Source organism: Babylonia areolata, chromosome 3 (genome assembly GCF_041734735.1).
Source record: "Babylonia areolata isolate BAREFJ2019XMU chromosome 3, ASM4173473v1, whole genome shotgun sequence".
NCBI lineage: Eukaryota > Metazoa > Mollusca > Gastropoda > Neogastropoda > Buccinidae > Babylonia > Babylonia areolata.
Window position 1 is genome coordinate 24190351 of NC_134878.1, and position 19432 is coordinate 24209782.

Genomic DNA, 19432 nt, shown 5'->3' on the forward strand with positions numbered 1-19432 from the left:
CTTTTTCAGTGCACCAAGTGTGTGCTGCACGCAGGACCTCACTTTATCATCTCAACCTAATGACTGGATGCTCAGTTTGATATTGTCAGTGAAACTTGGAAGAAAGGGTGAAAGTGGGAATTGAACCCAGACCCTCACAGACACTGTACTGGCAGGTGAGCATCTTGACCATTCTGCCACCTTCCACCACACTTTTCTTTTAGATTCCTATTCTTTTCTTGAAATCCATTTCCATCACACAACTTGGAGGTCACAACACAATCACACTGATGGTGGTGTGTCCATCGAGATCGATGATGACCATCGTTGTCATCCAGCTGGGGGATGGGGGGAGGGTGGTGGTGGGGTAGGGGGGAGGATGCTCTTGAATCTATCTGTGAATGCGCAGATGGCTGAATAGTCCAATCTGCGCACGAAATGTTCGCTGACAGTTGGGGCAGACAAAGACAGGCATATCATTGTCAGGGAGCTTGTTTGCCCGTGACTTTCTGGCCTGCCTCTTCTGAACAGCTGCTGCAGTCCTGTTGGCCTCGCACAACTTGGCGCCTTTGTGCACAGCAGCGCGCCATTTGTCACGGTCCACTGCAGATTCCTCCCAGGAGTCAGGGTTGATATCAAACGCTTTAAGAGAGACTTTCAGAGTATCTCTGAAGCGCTTCTTCTGACCTCCGTGTGATCTCTTCCCTTGTTGCAGCTCGCCATAGAAGAGCCTTTTGGGCAGCCGATGGTCTGGCATGCGCGCCACGTGTCCAGCCCAGCGAAGCTGGGACTGCATCAGGATGGTGAAGATGCTGGGAAGGGTGGCTTTTGCGAGCACCTCTGTGTCTGGGGTCCTGTCTTGCCACTTGATGTTCAGTAGCTTTCTGAGGCATGTTGTGTGGAAGTGGTTCAGCTTCTTGGCATGTCGTTGGTACACTGTCCAAGTTTCGCAGGTGTACAGTAGTGTGGGGAGAACTACTGCTCTGTAGACCTTTAGCTTGGTCTCAAGACTAATGCCTCTTCTGTTCCAGACATTTGCACTGAGTCTGCCAAAAGTTGAGCTTGCTCTTGCAATCCTGACGTTCAGTTCATCGTCGATGGTCGCATTTCGTGACAGTGTGCTGCCAAGGTATGTGAACCGCTCCACCGCACTGAGTCTCTGACCGTTGACTGTGATGTTGGGCTCAACGTAGGGTTTCCCTGGGGCTGGCTGATGAAGAACTTCAGTTTTCCTCGTGCTGATGGTAAGGCCGAAGTTCCTGGTGGCAGTGGCAAACTTGTCGACGCTGAATTGCATGTCAGCTTCAGATCCAGCGTTGAGGGCACAATCATCAGCAAACAAAAAGTCTCTGATGATGTCTGTCATGACCTTCGTTTTTGCTTGAAGCCTTCTGAGGTTAAACAACTTGCCATCTGTTCGGTACTTTAGGCCGATTCCAACATCGCCATCTCTGAAGGCATCAGTAAGCACTGCAGAGAACATGAGGCTGAACAGCGTTGGAGCCAGGACGCAGCCTTGCTTGACACCATTTGTGACAGCAAAAGGAGCAGATGTTTTGCCATTGTTCTGGACTCGAGCCTGCATGCCTTCATGGAATTGGCTGACCAAGGAAATAAATTTCCGAGGGCATCCGTACTTGGCCATGATCTTCCACAGTCCCTCTCTACTTACGGTGTCGAAGGCCTTAGTGAGGTCGACATAGGTGGAGAACAGATCAGCATTTTGCTCCTGACATTTCTCTTGCAGCTGCCTTGCAGCAAACACCATGTCGGTGGTTCCGCGCTCTTTCCGGAATCCACATTGGCTCTCAGGCAAATGACCTTGGTCAAGGTGTGCTGTGAGGCGGTTTAGTAGGATCCTGGCAAGTATCTTGCCTGTGATGGAGAGCAAGGAAATGCCCCGATGGTTATCACAGGCTTGCCGGTTCCCCTTTCGCTTGTACAAGTGAATGATAGATGCATCTTTGAAATCCTGGGGGATCGTCTCTTCTTTCCACATGAGTGAGTACAGCTGATGGAGCTTCTCAGTCAGCACAGTGCCTCCATCCTTGTAGACCTCTGCTGGTATGGAGTCTGAGCCAGGTGCTTTGCCACTGGATAGCAGACGGATTGCTTTCTGGGTCTCAAGAAGTGTTGGCGGATCGTCCAGTGCTTCGTTGATGGGGACTTGTGGGAGACGGTCTACGGCTTCATCATTTATGGAGGAAGGGCGATTTAAGACACTGTTGAAGTGCTCAGCCCAGCGTTCGAGAATTTTCTCCTTCTCGGTGATCAAGGTATTCCCATCTGCACTGAGGAGGGGGGATGATCCTGAGGATGTGGGGCCGTAGACTTCTTTTAAGGCATCATAGAACCTCTTCATATCGTGCCTGTCAGCATATCCCTGGATCTCATCAGCTTTGTCACTCAGCCACTTATCCTGCATCTGGCGTAACTTTTGCTGAACAGTCCTGCGGATGGCATCGTACGCATCCTTTTTTGATGTGGACTTTGGGTTGCTCAGGTAGGCTTGATGCAGACGGCGTTTCTCATCCAGGAGCTGCTTGATTTCATCACAGTTTTCATCAAACCAGTCTTTGTGCTTTCTGGTCATGGGTCCCAGGGTCTCTGAAGCTGTACTATAGATCAGCTCACGCAGGGTCCTCCAGTCAGACTCCACATTCTGGTTGTCCAGAGAGGCGGATTCCAGACGATCTTCCAGCAGCCCCACAAAGGACTGTTTGATGGTGAAATTCAGCTTAGCGATGTTGAGCCGTTTTGGAGCCTTCTGGCCTTGGGGGCGTCTCTTGGGCTGGATTCGAATATTCAGCTTCGAGACTACAAGGCGATGGTCTGTCCAACACTCGGCGCTGCACATGGTCTTTGTTACACGTACATCTTGCCTATCCCTTTTCCTGACGATGACGTAATCGATGAGATGCCAGTGCTTTGAGTGAGGGTGCATCCATGACGTCCTTTTACGGGTAGGGAGGCAGAAAACTGTGTTGGTTATCAGCAGTTCGTGCTCTGCACAAGTCTGAAGCAAAAGCAATCCATTTGGGTTGCAGTGGCCCACACCGTGCTTTCCAATCACTCCATCCCAGGAGATGTAGTCAGAGCCAACTCTAGCATTGAAGTCCCCAAGAATGATGAGCTTGTCTGCTTTAGGGATAGCAGCAATGACAGAGTGAAGGTCCTCGTAGAACTTCGCCTTCACTTCATCCGGGTTGGTCATGGTTGGGGCGTAGGCACTGACAATGGTGAGGTGCTTCTGGCCAGATGCCAGTGGGAGTTTCATGGTCATAAGCCTATCGTTGACTCCCTTTGGGATTCCAGCTAGCTTGCTGACAAGTGCTGTTTTTACTGCAAAACCAACGCCAGCCTCACGTCGCTCTTCGCTTCCTCGTCCACTCCAGAAAAAGGTGTAACCAGATCCCCGTTCACAGAGCTCGCCTTCGCCTGCAAGCCGAGTCTCACTCAAGGCTGCGATGTCAATGTTGTATCTGGCGAGTTCGGATGCAACTAGTGCCGTTCTCCTTTGGGGTCTGTCCATGTTATCTCTGTCCAGGAGAGTCCTTATGTTCCAAGCACCAATGGTGAGAGGAATGATTCTTGTTTTTTTCTTTTCTTTCTTTTTGTTTCGACCGCTGATGTAGGGTCCCCGCCAGCCGCGGTATGCTGGCCAGGGTGATATGGAGCAGGCAATTTTTAGGGCACCTTTTCTAGCCCCTTCCTCATGCCAGGGAGGTGAGCAGTGCATTCCTAAAGAGGGCTGCTCAGACGCTCAGACGGCTGCCGAGCTCCATCGCTGCTCCTGTCGACGAAGAACGACCCTATAGCCTGAGCCGCCTGCGTGCAGGTCTGCGGCTGCGACTGCCAGTGTACCCACACCTGTCGTTTCGTCGCTCGCCTGTCGCCACAGGACTTGGGGGTGATGAAATGATGAAGGATGAAAGGTCATTTTGGATGACTGATGACTTGCGCGATGAGTTTGTTTAAAGTGAAGAGGAGTTGCGCAACGTCGACCTCACTCTCTCGTCCAGGTCCACCAATTTCCAGTGGCAAGAGTAAGTCGAGACGACTGGAGGATGAGCACAGATGCAGTGGATGACCAAGATATCCTTTTGGTGTCTCATCTTGCTCTCTGCACTCCACAGTGCGTTGCTGTAACCGCCTTCCTCTCCGTTGAACCGATAGGTTTCTTCCGCAGATTCTGCCGGATCCAGACTTCGCATGCGTGGGTAGACACACCCCGGGGGCCAACTGCGTGTGGCATGCACACAGCACAGTGGAGCTAGATGGCCGTCGGTGGCTCTCCTGAGCCGACGCCCTTTCATGGATCTCCATAAGGGTGTCTAGCCACCCGCCTCACCAGTCCCGGAAGGGAGCAGTGGGAGTGCCGGTTTAGTCGCCGGCAACCCGACCCTGAACAGGTTGTACTGGATTACAGGTTACCAGTAGCAGATCTAATGACCTGACCTGACCATGATACAGCCTATATGGCTGCCTACATAGTATCACACTGATACAGCCTATATGGCTGCCTACATAGGGGTTAAAAACGATCATATACAAGTAAAAGCCCATTAAACAAATGAGTCAATGTTGCAATTCACAAACACACAAGAAGAAATTTTTTCTCTTTTTTTTTTCTTTTTCTTACGTTTTTCCATCATGGCTGGTACGATCCAATCCAATGAGGAATTTCAGCACTCTGCAGAGAAAGGTGCTTATGCATTCCAAACAAGCCATGGTGTTTGAACACTTCAGAGCCACAGAGTGCAGAGTTCCCTCCTTGATCCGTTCCAGCAGTGCATCAAACAAGAATCTGTAGTCTGCACACACAGGAGAGCAAAGGGGAAATCATCCTTCTCTGCCACACAGCTCTGTGAGACTGCACATAAAATCAATCAGATTAACTGAGCTAAACTTAAAAGTGAGAAATTAGGAACATTTTTAATTTGGTTGAAACACTCTTACTCTCAAGCCACATCAGCAAACATACATTAATTTTTATCTACAAGGCATACATACACTTGGGCCTACCTGCAAGACGGTGTAACTGCTATGATTAAGCTGACTGGTCTACTAAATGCTGTTTCAATGTAAACACGCACGCAATTAGCTGAGCATCATCATGTGAGACCAAGGTTAGCAGTGACTGCTGTGGCCTCGTGATCAATAGGTCTAGAGCATCCGGGTAATGTTACGACAGGAAAGCATATGTGACCATGCTATGTAGTCGAAAATGAACCTGTTGGAACAAATTTGACAATGGCGCAACATCGGAACAAACAAAGATCGAGCATAACGAAATACGGCAAAATCATAACAGTCAGCATTTCTGCATATAAGCATATACTCACACACATACACAGCACCCACCACAACAAGCACAGAGAGAGAGAGAGAGAGAGATAGAGAGAGATAGAGAGAGAGTGAGAGAGAGAGAGAGAGCCAACAACACAGCACCTACCAAAACTGATCAACGGCATACTGCCGTACACACTGAAGTCCAGGTCCACAGAGGACAGGGACGACCAGCCACTAAGAACGCTGCGCAGCCCCTCATGCACACGGACCCATGTCTCCCCCTCAAAGTTCGCATCCACCTTCCAGGACGCCGACAGGTGTTCCACCCCCCTGCTCTCGTGTCCCTCCATCTTGTGCACGTCACTTAGAGCCTTCATTAACCTGCACAGTTCATAACACTGATGTACCCCTGAAAAACAGAGTATGGATGCCTACATGGCAGTGTAAAAACAGTCATGCATGTAAAATCCCACTAATACATATGAGTGAACATGGGAGTTGCAGCCCATGAAGAACACTAATGTCTTACTTCATTAATTCATTCACTGACACTCATATCATATGATAAAGTGTCTGCACCTCAACGCCACCCTACCAAACACATGACCTTACCACACCATCACACCAATATCTGAGGTCAGTCATGTGCTGAATCTTCCTGTGCATATGCACATAGAAGATCACAGGTGCACATTAAAGATCTCATAATCCATGTCAGTGTGTATGATTGCAAGTGTGTGAATGCATGAGCATGTATATGTGTCTGTGTGAGTGCGAGTGTGTGTGCAAGCGTGTACATGTATATGCAAACGTTTCTCATCAATCCAATAATAAACCAAGCACGTACGTGTGCGTGTGTGTGTGCATGTGAGAGAGTGTGAGTTTGTGCACACGTGTGCATACTTTTAAATATGTGAGTCTCATCAACCCAATCAGCAACCAAGCATCGCACATGAAAAAAATTCCACCATCAAACACACATTAAAAACACAAAAACAACAGACATACAAGAGGGCGTTGTAGTCTTCCTCCTCATGGTCGGAAGACACACCATGGGCTTCGTCCAGCAAGTCGTAGCAGTGGTCACTGGTGATGGACGCCACTTCTGCGCCATGTGATTCCTCTGCACCCTGCCCTCCTTCTTCCAACTCCTCTTCCTCCTCCTGTGTCCAGTCTTCCTCCTGACAACCTGAGACAGCAGCATCTGTCCAAAGACTTTCCTCTTTTGCTGTCCACTCTGTAGAGTCTTGGAAAGCAGAGGAGGATGCACCTGTTCTAGGATCGTCTGTTTCTCCTGTTGGTGCTGAACGGCTGGTGTGAGCGTGGTGTGAAGTTGAGGCAGAGTGCTCTGTCTCGGCCACACCTGTCAGCCCAGTGTAGCCCAGGTCCCTCAGCATGTTCACCAGGTGCAAGGTCAGTCCAAGCTTATTACCATGGTTACGGTCTGACTGACCGTATCCAAGGTCAAGGCCTCCAACAGCGGCTCCAGTCGCTCTGCTGCCTGCCAGACACAAACCCTCTGCTCTGTTAACAGGTGGAACACTTTCCTCACTGAGTTCTGTGTTACTTTTTTCTGTGTCATCGTCACCACTGTCATCACTTCCTACTGTGTCATCACCACCGTCATCACTTTCTACTTCATCATCACCATTGTCATAACTTTCTACTCCATCGTCACCATCATCATCACTTCTTTCTGTATCATCACCACCACCGTCATCACTTCTTACTCCATCACCACCACCGTCATCACTTTCTACTTCATCATCACCATTGTCATCATTTTCTACTCCATCGTCACCACCATCATCACTTCTTTCTGTACCATCACAACCACCGTCATCACTTCTTTCTGAACCATCACCACCACCGTCATCACTTCTTTCTGTACCATCACCACCACCGTCATCACTTCTTTCTGAACCATCACCACCACCGTCATCACTTCTTTCTCACCACCACCGTAATCACTTCTTTCTGTACCATCACCACCACCGTAATCACTTCTTTCTGTATCATCATTAACACCGTTATCACTTTCTTCTCTTCCATCATCACATCATGCATCATCATCATCATAGTGTCCTGCATCATCATCATCATCATCATGGTGTCCTGTATCATCATCATCATCATCATGGTGTCCTGTATCATCATCATCATCATCATGGTGTCCTGTATCATCATCATCATCATCATGGTGTCCTGCATCATCATCATCATCATCATAGTGTCCTGCATCATCATCATCATCATCATGGTGTCCTGTATCATCATCATCATCATCATGGTGTCCTGATGATGGTGCTCTGTACCATTATCATCATCATCATCATCATGGTGTCCTGTATCATCATCACCATCATGATGTCCTGTATCATCATCATCATCATCATGGTGTCCTGCATCATCATCATCATCATGGTGTCCTGTATCATCATCATCATCATGGTGTCCTGTATCATCATCATTATCATAATCATCATGGTATCCTGTATCATCATCATCATGGTGTCCTCCTCCTCCTCCTCATCATCATGGTGTCCTGCATCATCACCATCATGATGGTGTCCTGTATCATCATCATCATCATCATGGTGTTCTGCATCATCATTATCATGGTGTCCTGCATCATCATCATCATCATGGTGTCCTTATCATCATCATCATTATCATCATGGTGTCCTGTATCATCATCATCATCATGGTGTTCTTATCATCATCATCATTATCATCATGGTGTCCTGTATCATCATCATCATCATGGTGTCCTGCATCATCATCATCATGGTGTCCTGCATCATCATCATCATCATGGTGTCCTGTATCATCATCATTTCATCATGGTGTCCTTATCATCATCATCATCATCATGGTGTCCTGCATCATCATCATCATGGTATCCTTTATTATCATCATCATCATCATGGTGTCCTTATCATCATCATCATCATCATGGTGTCCTGCATCATCATCATCATGGTATCCTGTATTATCATCATCATCATGGTGTCCTGCATCATCATCATCATGGTGTCCTGCATCATCATCATCATGGTATCCTGTATTATCATCATCATCATCATGGTGTCCTGCATCATCATCATCATGGAGTCCCTCTGCATCATCATCATCATCACTCCCCCCTGTATCATCATCATCACTCCCCCCTGTATCACAATCATCATCGTCATGGTGTCCCTCTGCATCATCATCATCATCATCATCACTCCCCCCTGTATCAACATCACTCCCCTCTGTATCATCACTGTGTCCTGCAGACTCCTCACCTGTAAAACGACTCTCTGTGTTTGTTGCACCGAGGCAGACACCAGTCCGCAGAGGTGGACACTGTACTCTGCATGCCGTGTCCAACAGAACAGGGAAGTACCGAGTGCAGCGGCTGCAGTGGAACAGGCCGCTGACGATGAAGAAGAGCACCAGCCATTCCACGGTGAAGACGCCCATGTTAAGCAGGTGCAGAATCCTGAGGCGGCCGTTCTGCATCAGCTCCTTCAGAACCTGAAGAACATGTCCAAACAGTCAGTTTCCAGTTTCAGTGTCATGTCTCTGCTTCCAGGTCATTTCTGCAAACTGCACTTCATCATGTTTCTGACCTTTTAACCAACCATGACCCTTCAAGGTCTGTCCGCTCTTCTGCTGGTGACAGAATCTCCTGCGTTCTCACATCAAACAGAGAAACACGGCAGGAGAGTTTTTAGTTCTTCACTTGTACAAACCTGGAATTCACTGAGCCTTTTTCAGTCTGTCACAGTCCTTCACTCACATCTCTTTGTAACAATCTGAAAATATTCCTTTTCAAGCTATTTCTGCATAATTAAGGCACTTCATTCCCTGTCTGTACTGTATTCTACTGATCCACTTGTTTCTTCCATGCATGTGCATGTTCGTGTGTGTTCTTGTGTGCTTTGACTCTGACTGACATGTTTCTGTAAAACGCTGAGAGATTTGAAAGAGCTATATAAATGTACTATTATTATCAGTTTTGACCTTGCGCGCGCGCGCGCGCGTGTGTGTGTGTGTGTGTGTGTGTGTGTGTGTGTGTTTTGTTTATTTGTTTGTTCGTTTCAAGCTATTTGCCTTTGACATGAGCCTTTGCAAAAATCATGCTCAGCTGAAATGTTACATTTCATGAAAAACGTCAGAGACCTGCCACACTGTCAAGTTAGACAGAAGCAATCATGAGACATTTCTAACTGCATTAAAATAATAGAATGCTGTCTCTGAAGTTCACTCATTGTTCTGTGAGTGAAAATTTGTGTGGGTGACAATTTTTACAAGTCATATAGGCAGCCATACTCTGTTTTCTGGGTGTGTATGCTGGATATGTTTGCGCTTCCATAACTCAACAAACATTGGCAAGGATTATGGGATCTGTTTATGGGAGTCTATAGACAGGATCTGTTTATGGGAGTCTATAGACAAACTGTTGCAAATATTTCAACCAAAGAGACAAATTTAATATAGGGAAGTGAAGCGTTGGGAGGCTAGGGGAGAGACAGGAAGCAGATAGGTTTATTGACCATCATAACACTGATGCTATGTTTGAGTAAAACGCCTTTAGATGAGTAAGTGGTCACTCTCATGTGAAACACTAAAATCTTCAGAGTTCCAGAACACATAGGAAATTTAATTCAGGGTACCCAGGACTCTGATGGGAAGCCCTACTGTTTTTTATCATGGAAATGTACCCACCAAAAACAGAGTACGGCTGACGAAATGGCAAGATAACGCCCACACTCATCAAACCCATACCCCACCCCTGTAGGTTGGAGTGAACAAAGAAGTTGGAACCCACAAATACAGAAGAAGAAAAAAATCATGCTAATATAACAATAATGGACAGTGATATAGTACGTAATCCAGAAAACTGCTGTGAATGCTTTATAAAACTTAATACTCAAAGCAACACATTCTTCTTCTTCTTCTCCACCCTCAACCATAAAGGATCACTGAGATGTGCAAACAGATTCCCCGGGGTCTCTCAGTTGTGACACACAACATAATATTTCACTTCTTCTTCTTCTTCATTCATAGGCTGCAACTCCCATGTTCACTCGTATGTACATGAGTGGGCTTTTACGTGTATTGCTGTTTTTACCCTGCCATGACAGCAGCCATACTCTGTTTTCAGGAGTGTACATGCTGGGTATGTTCTTGTTTCTGTAACCCACCAAATGCTGACATGGATTACATGATCTTTAATGTACGTATTTGACCTTCAGCTTACGTATACACATGAAAAGGGTTGAGGCACTAGCAGGTCTGCACATAATGTTGACCTGGGAGATAGGAAAAAACTCCACCCTTTACCCACCAGGTGGATTACTGAAATTCAAACGAAAATCCAACACTTTAACCACTCAGCTAATGCACCCATCTTATATTTCATAAAAAATATAAACAATTGACAATCATTGAATCATCACTGCCGCTACGACTGATGGAGAATTTGCACTTGAAGAGAGTGCACAAAAGGAAATTTTCTTCCTAAAATTATGTTTAAGTAACACACTTACCGTGACCCATGAGTGCAGACTCTGGCAGGGGTCTGATTCCTGTCCTGTGCAAACTACTACCCGCCCATGTGGAGAAAACGAAAGTAGCTACGGCCAATAACCTCCCGAAGTAGGTCACCTCCCCTTTGCATCCCTGACTAGCGCCCTCTTTCTCCAGCAGCCGTCTGTCTTGACGGCTGCTCCTGTGCTCTGCACACGGTTAAGTTTTCTGTCTATCGATTCTTTGGCACTCTCGTTTTGTGTCCGATGATGAATCACAACAGGTCACAAAACTACTTGGCCCAACTGGGTGATCGAGCTCAAAGGCACGATCACAATCGACCGGCGGACACAGTGAATACTTACATAAAAATCATGTTGACACCTACTTTCTCCTTGTAGAAATGTTTATTGTATACCTTCCTTAAGATCTGGTGGCAATGATTTTGTTGTTACATGTGGTGGTCTTGTTTTCTTTCATAGCGAAGGTTTTCTCTCCACCTTCATCATCTCACACACTCACTTGTAACTGGTATTGCGCTGTCTTACATTTTATAAAAAATATCATAAAACAAGTGGAGGCGGAAGGATGAAGGCCAGGAGAAACTAACCTGTAACCAGGTCCCAGAGCCGAAGAATTGAACCTGATACCTAAAGTCCACCTTCAGCACCACCAGACTGGTGGTCAGCGGTGCGATGAACTGAGGGTGGTGAATGGGCATCCTGTCCACTGTGGCCAGATCGAGGCTCACTTTCTTCAGCTGCCTCAACATCTTCACAGCCTCTTCTTCTGTTGACTGGGAACCATCAGTGGTGTAATCTGAAAACATTAGTATCAATTTGAAGACTGTCATATTTGGATGTGTGTGAAAGTACTTTGTAATGGTCTTGTGAAGTACCTTGTATCATGAGAACAAAACCTTCATGGCAAGTGGAAAAAAAAAGAAAGAAAAAATCCTGATAGGCCTGACAGTCTTTACCATAAATGCCTACCCCAAAAATCTTACCACTAGGAGCAGATGATATAAAAATCAGGAACAATGTTAGATTTTTTTTAAAAAATAGGATTTACAGGAACACACATTTTTCTTTTTTGTTTCAAAGTGCTGAGGACAGCCATTGATTCATCACTGCCGCTAGGACTGATGGAGAATTCGCACTTGAAGAGAGTGCACAAACTAAGTTTTTCCTTTGCTGTCCTTGTAGAAATGTTTATTGTATACCTTCCTTAAGATCTGGTGGCAATGATTTTGTTGTAAGGGATGGTGGTTTTGTTTTCTTTCATAGCGAGGGTTTTCTCTCCACCTTCATCATCACTCTCAGTCTCACACACTCACTTGTAACATCAGCCATCTTTTCACTTTGGTATGCTTTCTCTTAACTTCAACTCTTCCGTAGCCAGTTGACCCCTAGTCTGCCTAGATGACGAGATAACTTGACAGCACAACTGTGGATGCTTTGCTGCCACAATGATGAGATAACCTGCCAGCGAAATATTCTGACTTTTCCCCAGTTTTCATTGAGTTCATTGACAAAAAACCTGCTAGCTTTAGCTTGGGAAATCTTTCTAGATTTTATTGATAGCTAGAAATCCCATCTACGTCATGAGGCAGTCCTTTATTTGAATGATTTGGTTGGGTAACTGGTAGTGTTTTGCCTGGCTTGTCACTTGCTCAACAAAATGTTGGACACCCTGCCAAAGCTATGCACTAAAACAACCAAAATTATTTTCTCCACCTGATGTTCAGAAAGAATTGAAGCATCAACTTGAAGAAGAAGACAGTGATGAACTTTTATCGGATGATTCTACAGAAAATAAAGGAAGCAATGAAGAGACTGGCCAAGATATGACAGACAGTGAGTGAAGCTGGCTGTAGAGAGCAGACAACAGTGACGCAACTGAAAGATTATCAGTACACAGCGTGAGCGACATTCTTGGCACTGAGCCAACACAAGGTAAAAGGACTGAGGAGACAGGAAGTGTACTGGGTCAGAGAGGGGGAAGAGGAGGGGCTTGGAGGCCAAGGGGGCATGGCCTTACTGTGTTTGAGGGGATCAATGTTGTGCCAACAAACATCCAGCATACTATTGTCAACTTTACTGGTGACAGTGGACTGAAAAAAGACCCAAGGAACATGGACTGCATTAATTTTCTCTCTCTCTTTCCCCCCCCCCCCCCCTCCTTTTTTGATAATCTAAATCAGAAAATTTGTTGAGCAAACCAGTTTGTATGCACAGCAGATACTCCAACAGGAACAGGCAAATGCAGGCAGGCAGAAATAAATATTCCATGCTATATGCATAAAAGATACAAAATGTTTTCGAATTGGAACAGTTCTTGGGTTTGACTTTACCAATTTGCCTGAAAGAACCGGACAATCACTTCTATGTTGTTATCAAGTTGTCACAATAAATTGTGTAGTCTATTTTTTTATTAATTTTTTTTAAATTTTTATTGTGGTTGTTCTAGTATAATATGTGTCTACAGGTATTATCCGTCTGTCCAGAAAATATTATCTGACTGTGCAAATTACTTGACTAATGTTTATATTATAATGAATAAATTGAAAATCTGACAAAAAACAAAAATACTCATTTCAAAACAATTGCATGTCATTGAAAACATGCAAAATTGGAAAGCATCATGTGTTTTGCATTCTTTATTCATATACCTTTCAGAAAATGTATACGTTAATGGGTCTCTCTCCAATAACAAAGTGCATAGACTTTTTTTTAAACAATATATACCCGTTTTTTGTGAAAAAATCCTGGCAAGCAGATTTCATTTCAATTTTATTTCCCTGGCAGCAAAAGGGTTAAGGACTTTCACACATGCACACACTGTTTGAATTACGATTCCCATCTGCCGTAAGGTTAATCTACCCATTGTGTTGGTCACCCACCCCACCCCCTACCCGTTGATCCATGACTGTAACTTTCACTGATTTTTACATGTTTCCATAACAAACATTGCTTTTAGTTTTATGCTAAACTGATACTTCCATGTTGTGATATGTACATTTACAAAAAAATAAAAATAAAAATAAATAAAATAAAAAGTCTATTAAGGAAGTCCTGTATGCTGAACCTACTTTTGAAATCCTGTATGAGCTTTACGCCCATAGACAAGATCATGGAGTGGAACCAGGAAAACCACCGGTCCCTGTAGGTCAGGGGAAACCTGACCTTGCTGTGACAGTCACAGGTGGGGGGAGACCTGCTCCATGGACGCATCTCATCCGGCTCGTACACCCCCAGTGATTCATACTCCTGCCTCCAGGCTTTCTCCGTCACTGTTTTACCTGAGGTGGACAGATTCTTTTGAAAAGGAAAAGTCTCAAGGAGAAGAACTAACTAAGAAGGCAAGACAACAAGTTCATTCCACATGCCCCCTGAGGGCACTGAAATAATGTACACTTGCATCTTTTACACACATCACATAAACAAAAACTGAGGAAAGAAACAAACAAACAAAACAAAGCTCCAAGTGTGAGAAAGTGAGACAAAGACTTTTCAGGTTCTCAAGGAGGTGTTACTGCATTCTGAAAAATCCATATTGATATATATGCTACACCACATCAAGGCAGATACCTGACCAGCTGTATAACCCCAGTGCATACATATATCTGTGTACATATAAGAGTGGATTCTCTACAGAATTTTGCCAGAGGACAAACACTTATGATTCCAAGGGCTCCTTCTTAGTGTGCCGATCGCATGCTGCACATGGGACATTGGTTTATTGTCTCATCTGGATGACTAGACACTCAGTTTGAATTTAAAGGGCCAGATTGGGACTCAAACCCAAACCCTCGTGGACACTGTATTGGCAGATAAGCATCTAAAGCATTCTGCCACATTCCTCCCAGCGATAAAAGGCATGTATTGATGAACTAAACCCACACATGGAAGTACGCATGATTCCAGCAAGGTTTGGTCAGGAGAAAGCTACATAGCCGGAAGCATTCAGTTCCATGCTGTTTTACAGACAACAACAAATCATATAATTATCTTCATTTCAATAATGGTGGTGAGCAGCAAGTTGCACTTACTGCCTGTCACTGTTTTGAAGGGTCACTTCCACTGTATCTATCTATCTGTGTGCTACACGTTTCACCCACCACTCTTCATTCCTCCACTGAAAAAAATCTTCAAACTTCAAAAGCGCAATATGAAAACAGTCGGGAAACAGGGCTTTAGTTTCTCTGCCTCCCAAATATGGAACTCTCTGCCATCCAGTCTAAGCAACACTCAAACTGTGATTTTAAAATGAATATCAAGATGCATCGATTCTGCTTAGCATTTCATTAGCTATGTTATAGGGTCAGTGAGTGTGGTGGTCTACAGTGTGCGCTTTTAGTGCATAAACTGCACTCTGTGGAGTGTGTACAGTGCACTGAGTTGCCTTACACAAGATTATGCACAAAATAAAAATGATTCATCAGTATTGTTATTACTGTAATACTTATAGTGTGTAAATCATATTTAATACGAACACTTGTAAAATTCTTCCAGCTTCAGCAGGTCTGACCAGTGAAGGTGAACAGAGAGTTCTTCCACCAAGGGCAGTGGCAATCCTGAAACAACAAACAAAATCTGAGCATTCTTAGATTAGAACATTTTTAAGTTACATTTCTACGCAGCATACTGTGTCATCGCATGATCTTTTATTTTCATGGTTTTGTGATAATTGCATGTTTATATGTCAGTGTGTATGTGTGTGCCTGCATGTGCCTGCAAGGTCATACATATTTGTATTGTGTGTATGTGAGCTTGAATGTGAATGCATCATTTTTGCATCTGTATGCATGAGCATGCATGCATACTTGCACGAATGTGCATGTGTGAGAATGGGTTGGCGGGGAAGGTGGCTGTTTAACATGAAGGGAGTACATATCATATACATGTATACACTTCATGTGGTAAAACTGGCAGTTTGTCCAGGAAGTGAAAACACAAAAGAATGCAAACTTGACAAATCTTTGATACTGGATAAAAGTTACCATGAAAAATTGAAACAGTTAAAACTTATCAATCACATTCATATTCCATTGGTATATTGAATGACAAAATTGTTTGTTTACGTGACAGAAAATAGATAATTTGCTGCAAACAGATTGAAGTTAATGCTCACATGTGCTGGTTTACTTTCTTTAAAAATTTTTTTTATTATTATTATTATTTTTTTTTTTTTATAGCAGAATGGATGTGTGGGGTTTGGAAATGGAAAGGCTGGTTGGAAGGGGGAGATGGGGGGCAAGTGGGGTGGGGGCATAAAGAATGTTCTTGGAGTGTATTTTGGTAATAAATACCATCATAGAACCTGCATAAAATAACAACAAACAATCACAGAACTTGCAGTTGTATAAAACAACAAACAAATAAACACACTAATATTTACTCAACTGTCTGTGTCCCTAGTACACAAAGAAACAACTTAAAAAAGAAGAAGAAAAAGGTGGAAAGATGTTTCTTCCTTACCACAAAGAAGATCAACAGAAATAGGGATGTTTTTCTTCACAGCTGCATAGGAAATGTTCCAGAGGCTTTCTACGCCACGGGAACCTGGCTTCCTTTGTGCCATCAGTATAAGTCTCTGCACAGCAAAAACCAATATTTTTTTCCCCAAATTTCTTTATTTATCAAACTCAAGTAAAGGGGGATGTAAAAATCCTGAAATACACACACACACAAACGCACATGCCAACAATGTGTTCATGCCTGTACATGATAGAAGAATGTCTGTAAAATTCATATTGATATCAAAATTCATATCTTACTGAAAGGAGGAGTTTGTATTATACTCCCTGTTTGGTGATATATATACTTACCATGTCAAATTGATGCAAATTAGGCCTAACAGTGAAAAGACAACCTGTCTTGCCCGGTCCGCTCTTAGCCAATCAAACGCCTCTGAAAGCTACAAGTGCTGAATCGTTCTGTTGGCCAAGGCTCTCGACATCATCTTGTCATTTTCATTTCTCATCATTTTAAGCCAACTTGATTAGAAAGATGGTATGCATGCAAAATCAAAGTAAATATATTATGTAATTTAATTCCAATATTCCAAAAGGTGAAACATCTAGTTAAACTTGCACAAATACTAACACTTTCAAAAATCTCCTTGACATCAATACCATCTTTAAAGAAAATTTTTTTGATTGCAATGAATGAAAAGAAAGTTCTTGCAGAAGTGTACTTGTGTATCCCTCCCAACAACAACAAAAGAAAATAAATAAATAAAATCAAAAGAAAGAAGTGAAGATGAAGATTCGATGGGGACATAAAATTAGAAAAGGCTGAGAGGTCCAGGCAGATGACCTGCCAGTCCCTATACTACTACTACTATCTTCCGTTAAAAGTCCCTGAATGGATCCCACTCATGAATTTTTATTCAGGATCAAGATAAAGATTAAGATATTACAGAGGCCAGTCAGGCCATTGTTGCAATGGACTTGAGAGCACATGTTAACAAATAAACAAAACAAAAATTGCTAGAGGTGAAAAAAATACAAAACAAAAACAAACAAAAAAACACCAACAACAAAACAAATTAAAAAAAACCCAGTTGGCAGGGAACTTTTGATGGCTGCCTTAAATGCTGTGGTGATTCCTGTACTGATGATTTGTTCTTCCTGTTGATTTCAATCTGCTGTTTTTTGTTGTTGTTTTTCAATCTTTTTATACAAAGGTTGAATTCTTAAATTGGTTAAAGATATTTCCGGATGGAACTGATGCACCGCAACTGACAGTAGCAGGATTGACATGTATGACTGATAAATTTTTGCATGGACAGTGTGTTGTCAACTTATTTAGAGTCATCCAATTTTAAATGTCCAGGAAGCAGTTGGATGTTTCTTGCAAGAGCGAAGACAGTTTTTTTGGGTATCACTCTTCTGGAGTTGAGTTTCATCAGCATAAGAATGATGACTGACATTATGGCAGTTGATAATTTCAGCAAGAGAAGCAGTGTACAGTGTGAAGAGCACAGGGCCTAAAACAGATACCTGTGGGACTCCATGTTCAATTTTAACGGGTTCAGACTGGAAATTGTCAACAATGACAGACTGGAATCGATCAGTGAGATAAGATTTGAACCAGTTTAGAACAGTGCCATTGATACCAAATGTAAAATGAAGACGGGAAAGACGGATTAAATGGTCTATCATGTCAAAGGTGGCTGACAAGTCGAGAAGAGTGAGGAGGGAGATTGGTCGGACGCTAGCAGTAGGTTATTCAGGATGTGGAGGAGAGTGGTTTTGGTGCTGTGGTCAGCATGATAGGCAGACTGAAATGGGTGGATGAGATTGTTGAGACAAAGGTGATTGTTGAGCTGCTTCAGGACAGCTTTTTCAAGGAGTTTGGACAGGAATGGAAGATTAGAAACTGGTCAATAGTTTTTCAAAATGTTTGTGTCACGGTTGGATTTCTTCAGAAAAGGCCGGACGATTGCAGTTTTTAAAGTGGATGGAAACGTTACAGTGAGAAGGGATGAGTTGACAATATTGGTGATTGTGGGGAAAAACTGTGAAACACACTGGGAAAAGACAGACTGGATAAAGGATCGAGCTCACAGGATTTTATTGTCATTTCTTTCAGGATTTCATTGACTTCTGTTTCAGTTAATGGATTAAAGGAATGGAGAGGAGTGCCATTGAATTGAGGAGCAGGTTGGAAAGGCATTTGGTCTATGATGGTACGAATATTTTGGACTTTATCGAAAATGAAAGAGGGGAAGACATTGGGGAGTTCAGATGAAGTGTAGGCAGAAAGGAGTCTTTTTTGCAGTACCGAAAACACGTACTCCTACACCTTGCAGTAATATGGATCAACTAACGAGTGATGGACAACTACAGACGTTCATTTTTTCAGAAACCGGCGAAAAACGCCACGTGCAAACAACCTCTTTATCATCGCAACATGAACTCTCACTATAACAGTGCGTCGGTGGTCTTGATACAGTTTCAGTTTCAGTAGCTCAAGGAGGCGTCACTGCGTTCGGACAAATCCATATACGCTACACCACATCTGCCAAGCAGATGCCTGACCAGCAGCGTAACCCAACGCGATTAGTCAGGTCTTGATACATCCATAGACACTAATATCGAATTCTAGTGCCTGTCATACATCTCTGTCCGTCTCGGGGCTGTGAGTTGTTTGAGAATATAAAAACTTTAACACTGCTTAAAAATATACATACCTGCAAGCTTTCCAGACAAGAGGGCTTGAAGGGAGCATCAAACGTCGTACAAGTCAGGTGCAGAGAATACAATAACGAACATCAAGTGACCGGCTAGCAGGCGTGAAAGCTTGTTTGAAAACAAGAAAACGGAAACGGAAGTGGGCTGATGGGACCTTGTTCGTTTGAGAGTAATTTGCCCTTGATTAAGCCGGAAAGAGAATTCGTGGGAAGTCTCTAAAAGTGAAAGTTGCGAGTTCGTCGATTGTACTTGTGTAAATGCTTCACAATGGGTCTGGGGAAAACGGGAGGAAAGAAGTACTGTTCAAACTTCAAAGAGCGTGGCGAGTTCAGAATGACTTCGTGAACTGAAAAGGACCGCACCCTCAGTGGCGATGATATTCCTTCACTTTTTACGAACAAGGTCTTCAAAACAAGCACGGTATTTGACATTTTGAAGAGA

At 43.7% G+C, this 19432-nt stretch overlaps 1 protein-coding gene across 1 annotated transcript in view; it reads right to left on the reverse strand.

Annotated features, from left to right (window-relative positions):
- Positions 1-19103, reverse strand: part of LOC143279871 (uncharacterized) — a 32735-nt gene extending 13632 nt beyond the window's left edge. Inside the window, exons 1-9 of the mRNA XM_076584155.1 lie at positions 18991-19103; positions 16272-16386; positions 15287-15367; positions 13883-14092; positions 11402-11610; positions 8562-8793; positions 6280-6772; positions 5435-5652; positions 4622-4793 (exon numbers count right to left, since the gene is read on the reverse strand). Of these exons, the coding sequence (XP_076440270.1) occupies positions 4622-4793; positions 5435-5652; positions 6280-6772; positions 8562-8793; positions 11402-11610; positions 13883-14092; positions 15287-15367; positions 16272-16374 (1718 nt within the window). The 5' untranslated portion in view covers positions 16375-16386; positions 18991-19103. The remainder of the gene's footprint in view (positions 1-4621; positions 4794-5434; positions 5653-6279; positions 6773-8561; positions 8794-11401; positions 11611-13882; positions 14093-15286; positions 15368-16271; positions 16387-18990) is intronic.
- Positions 19104-19432: the final 329 nt, after the last annotated feature.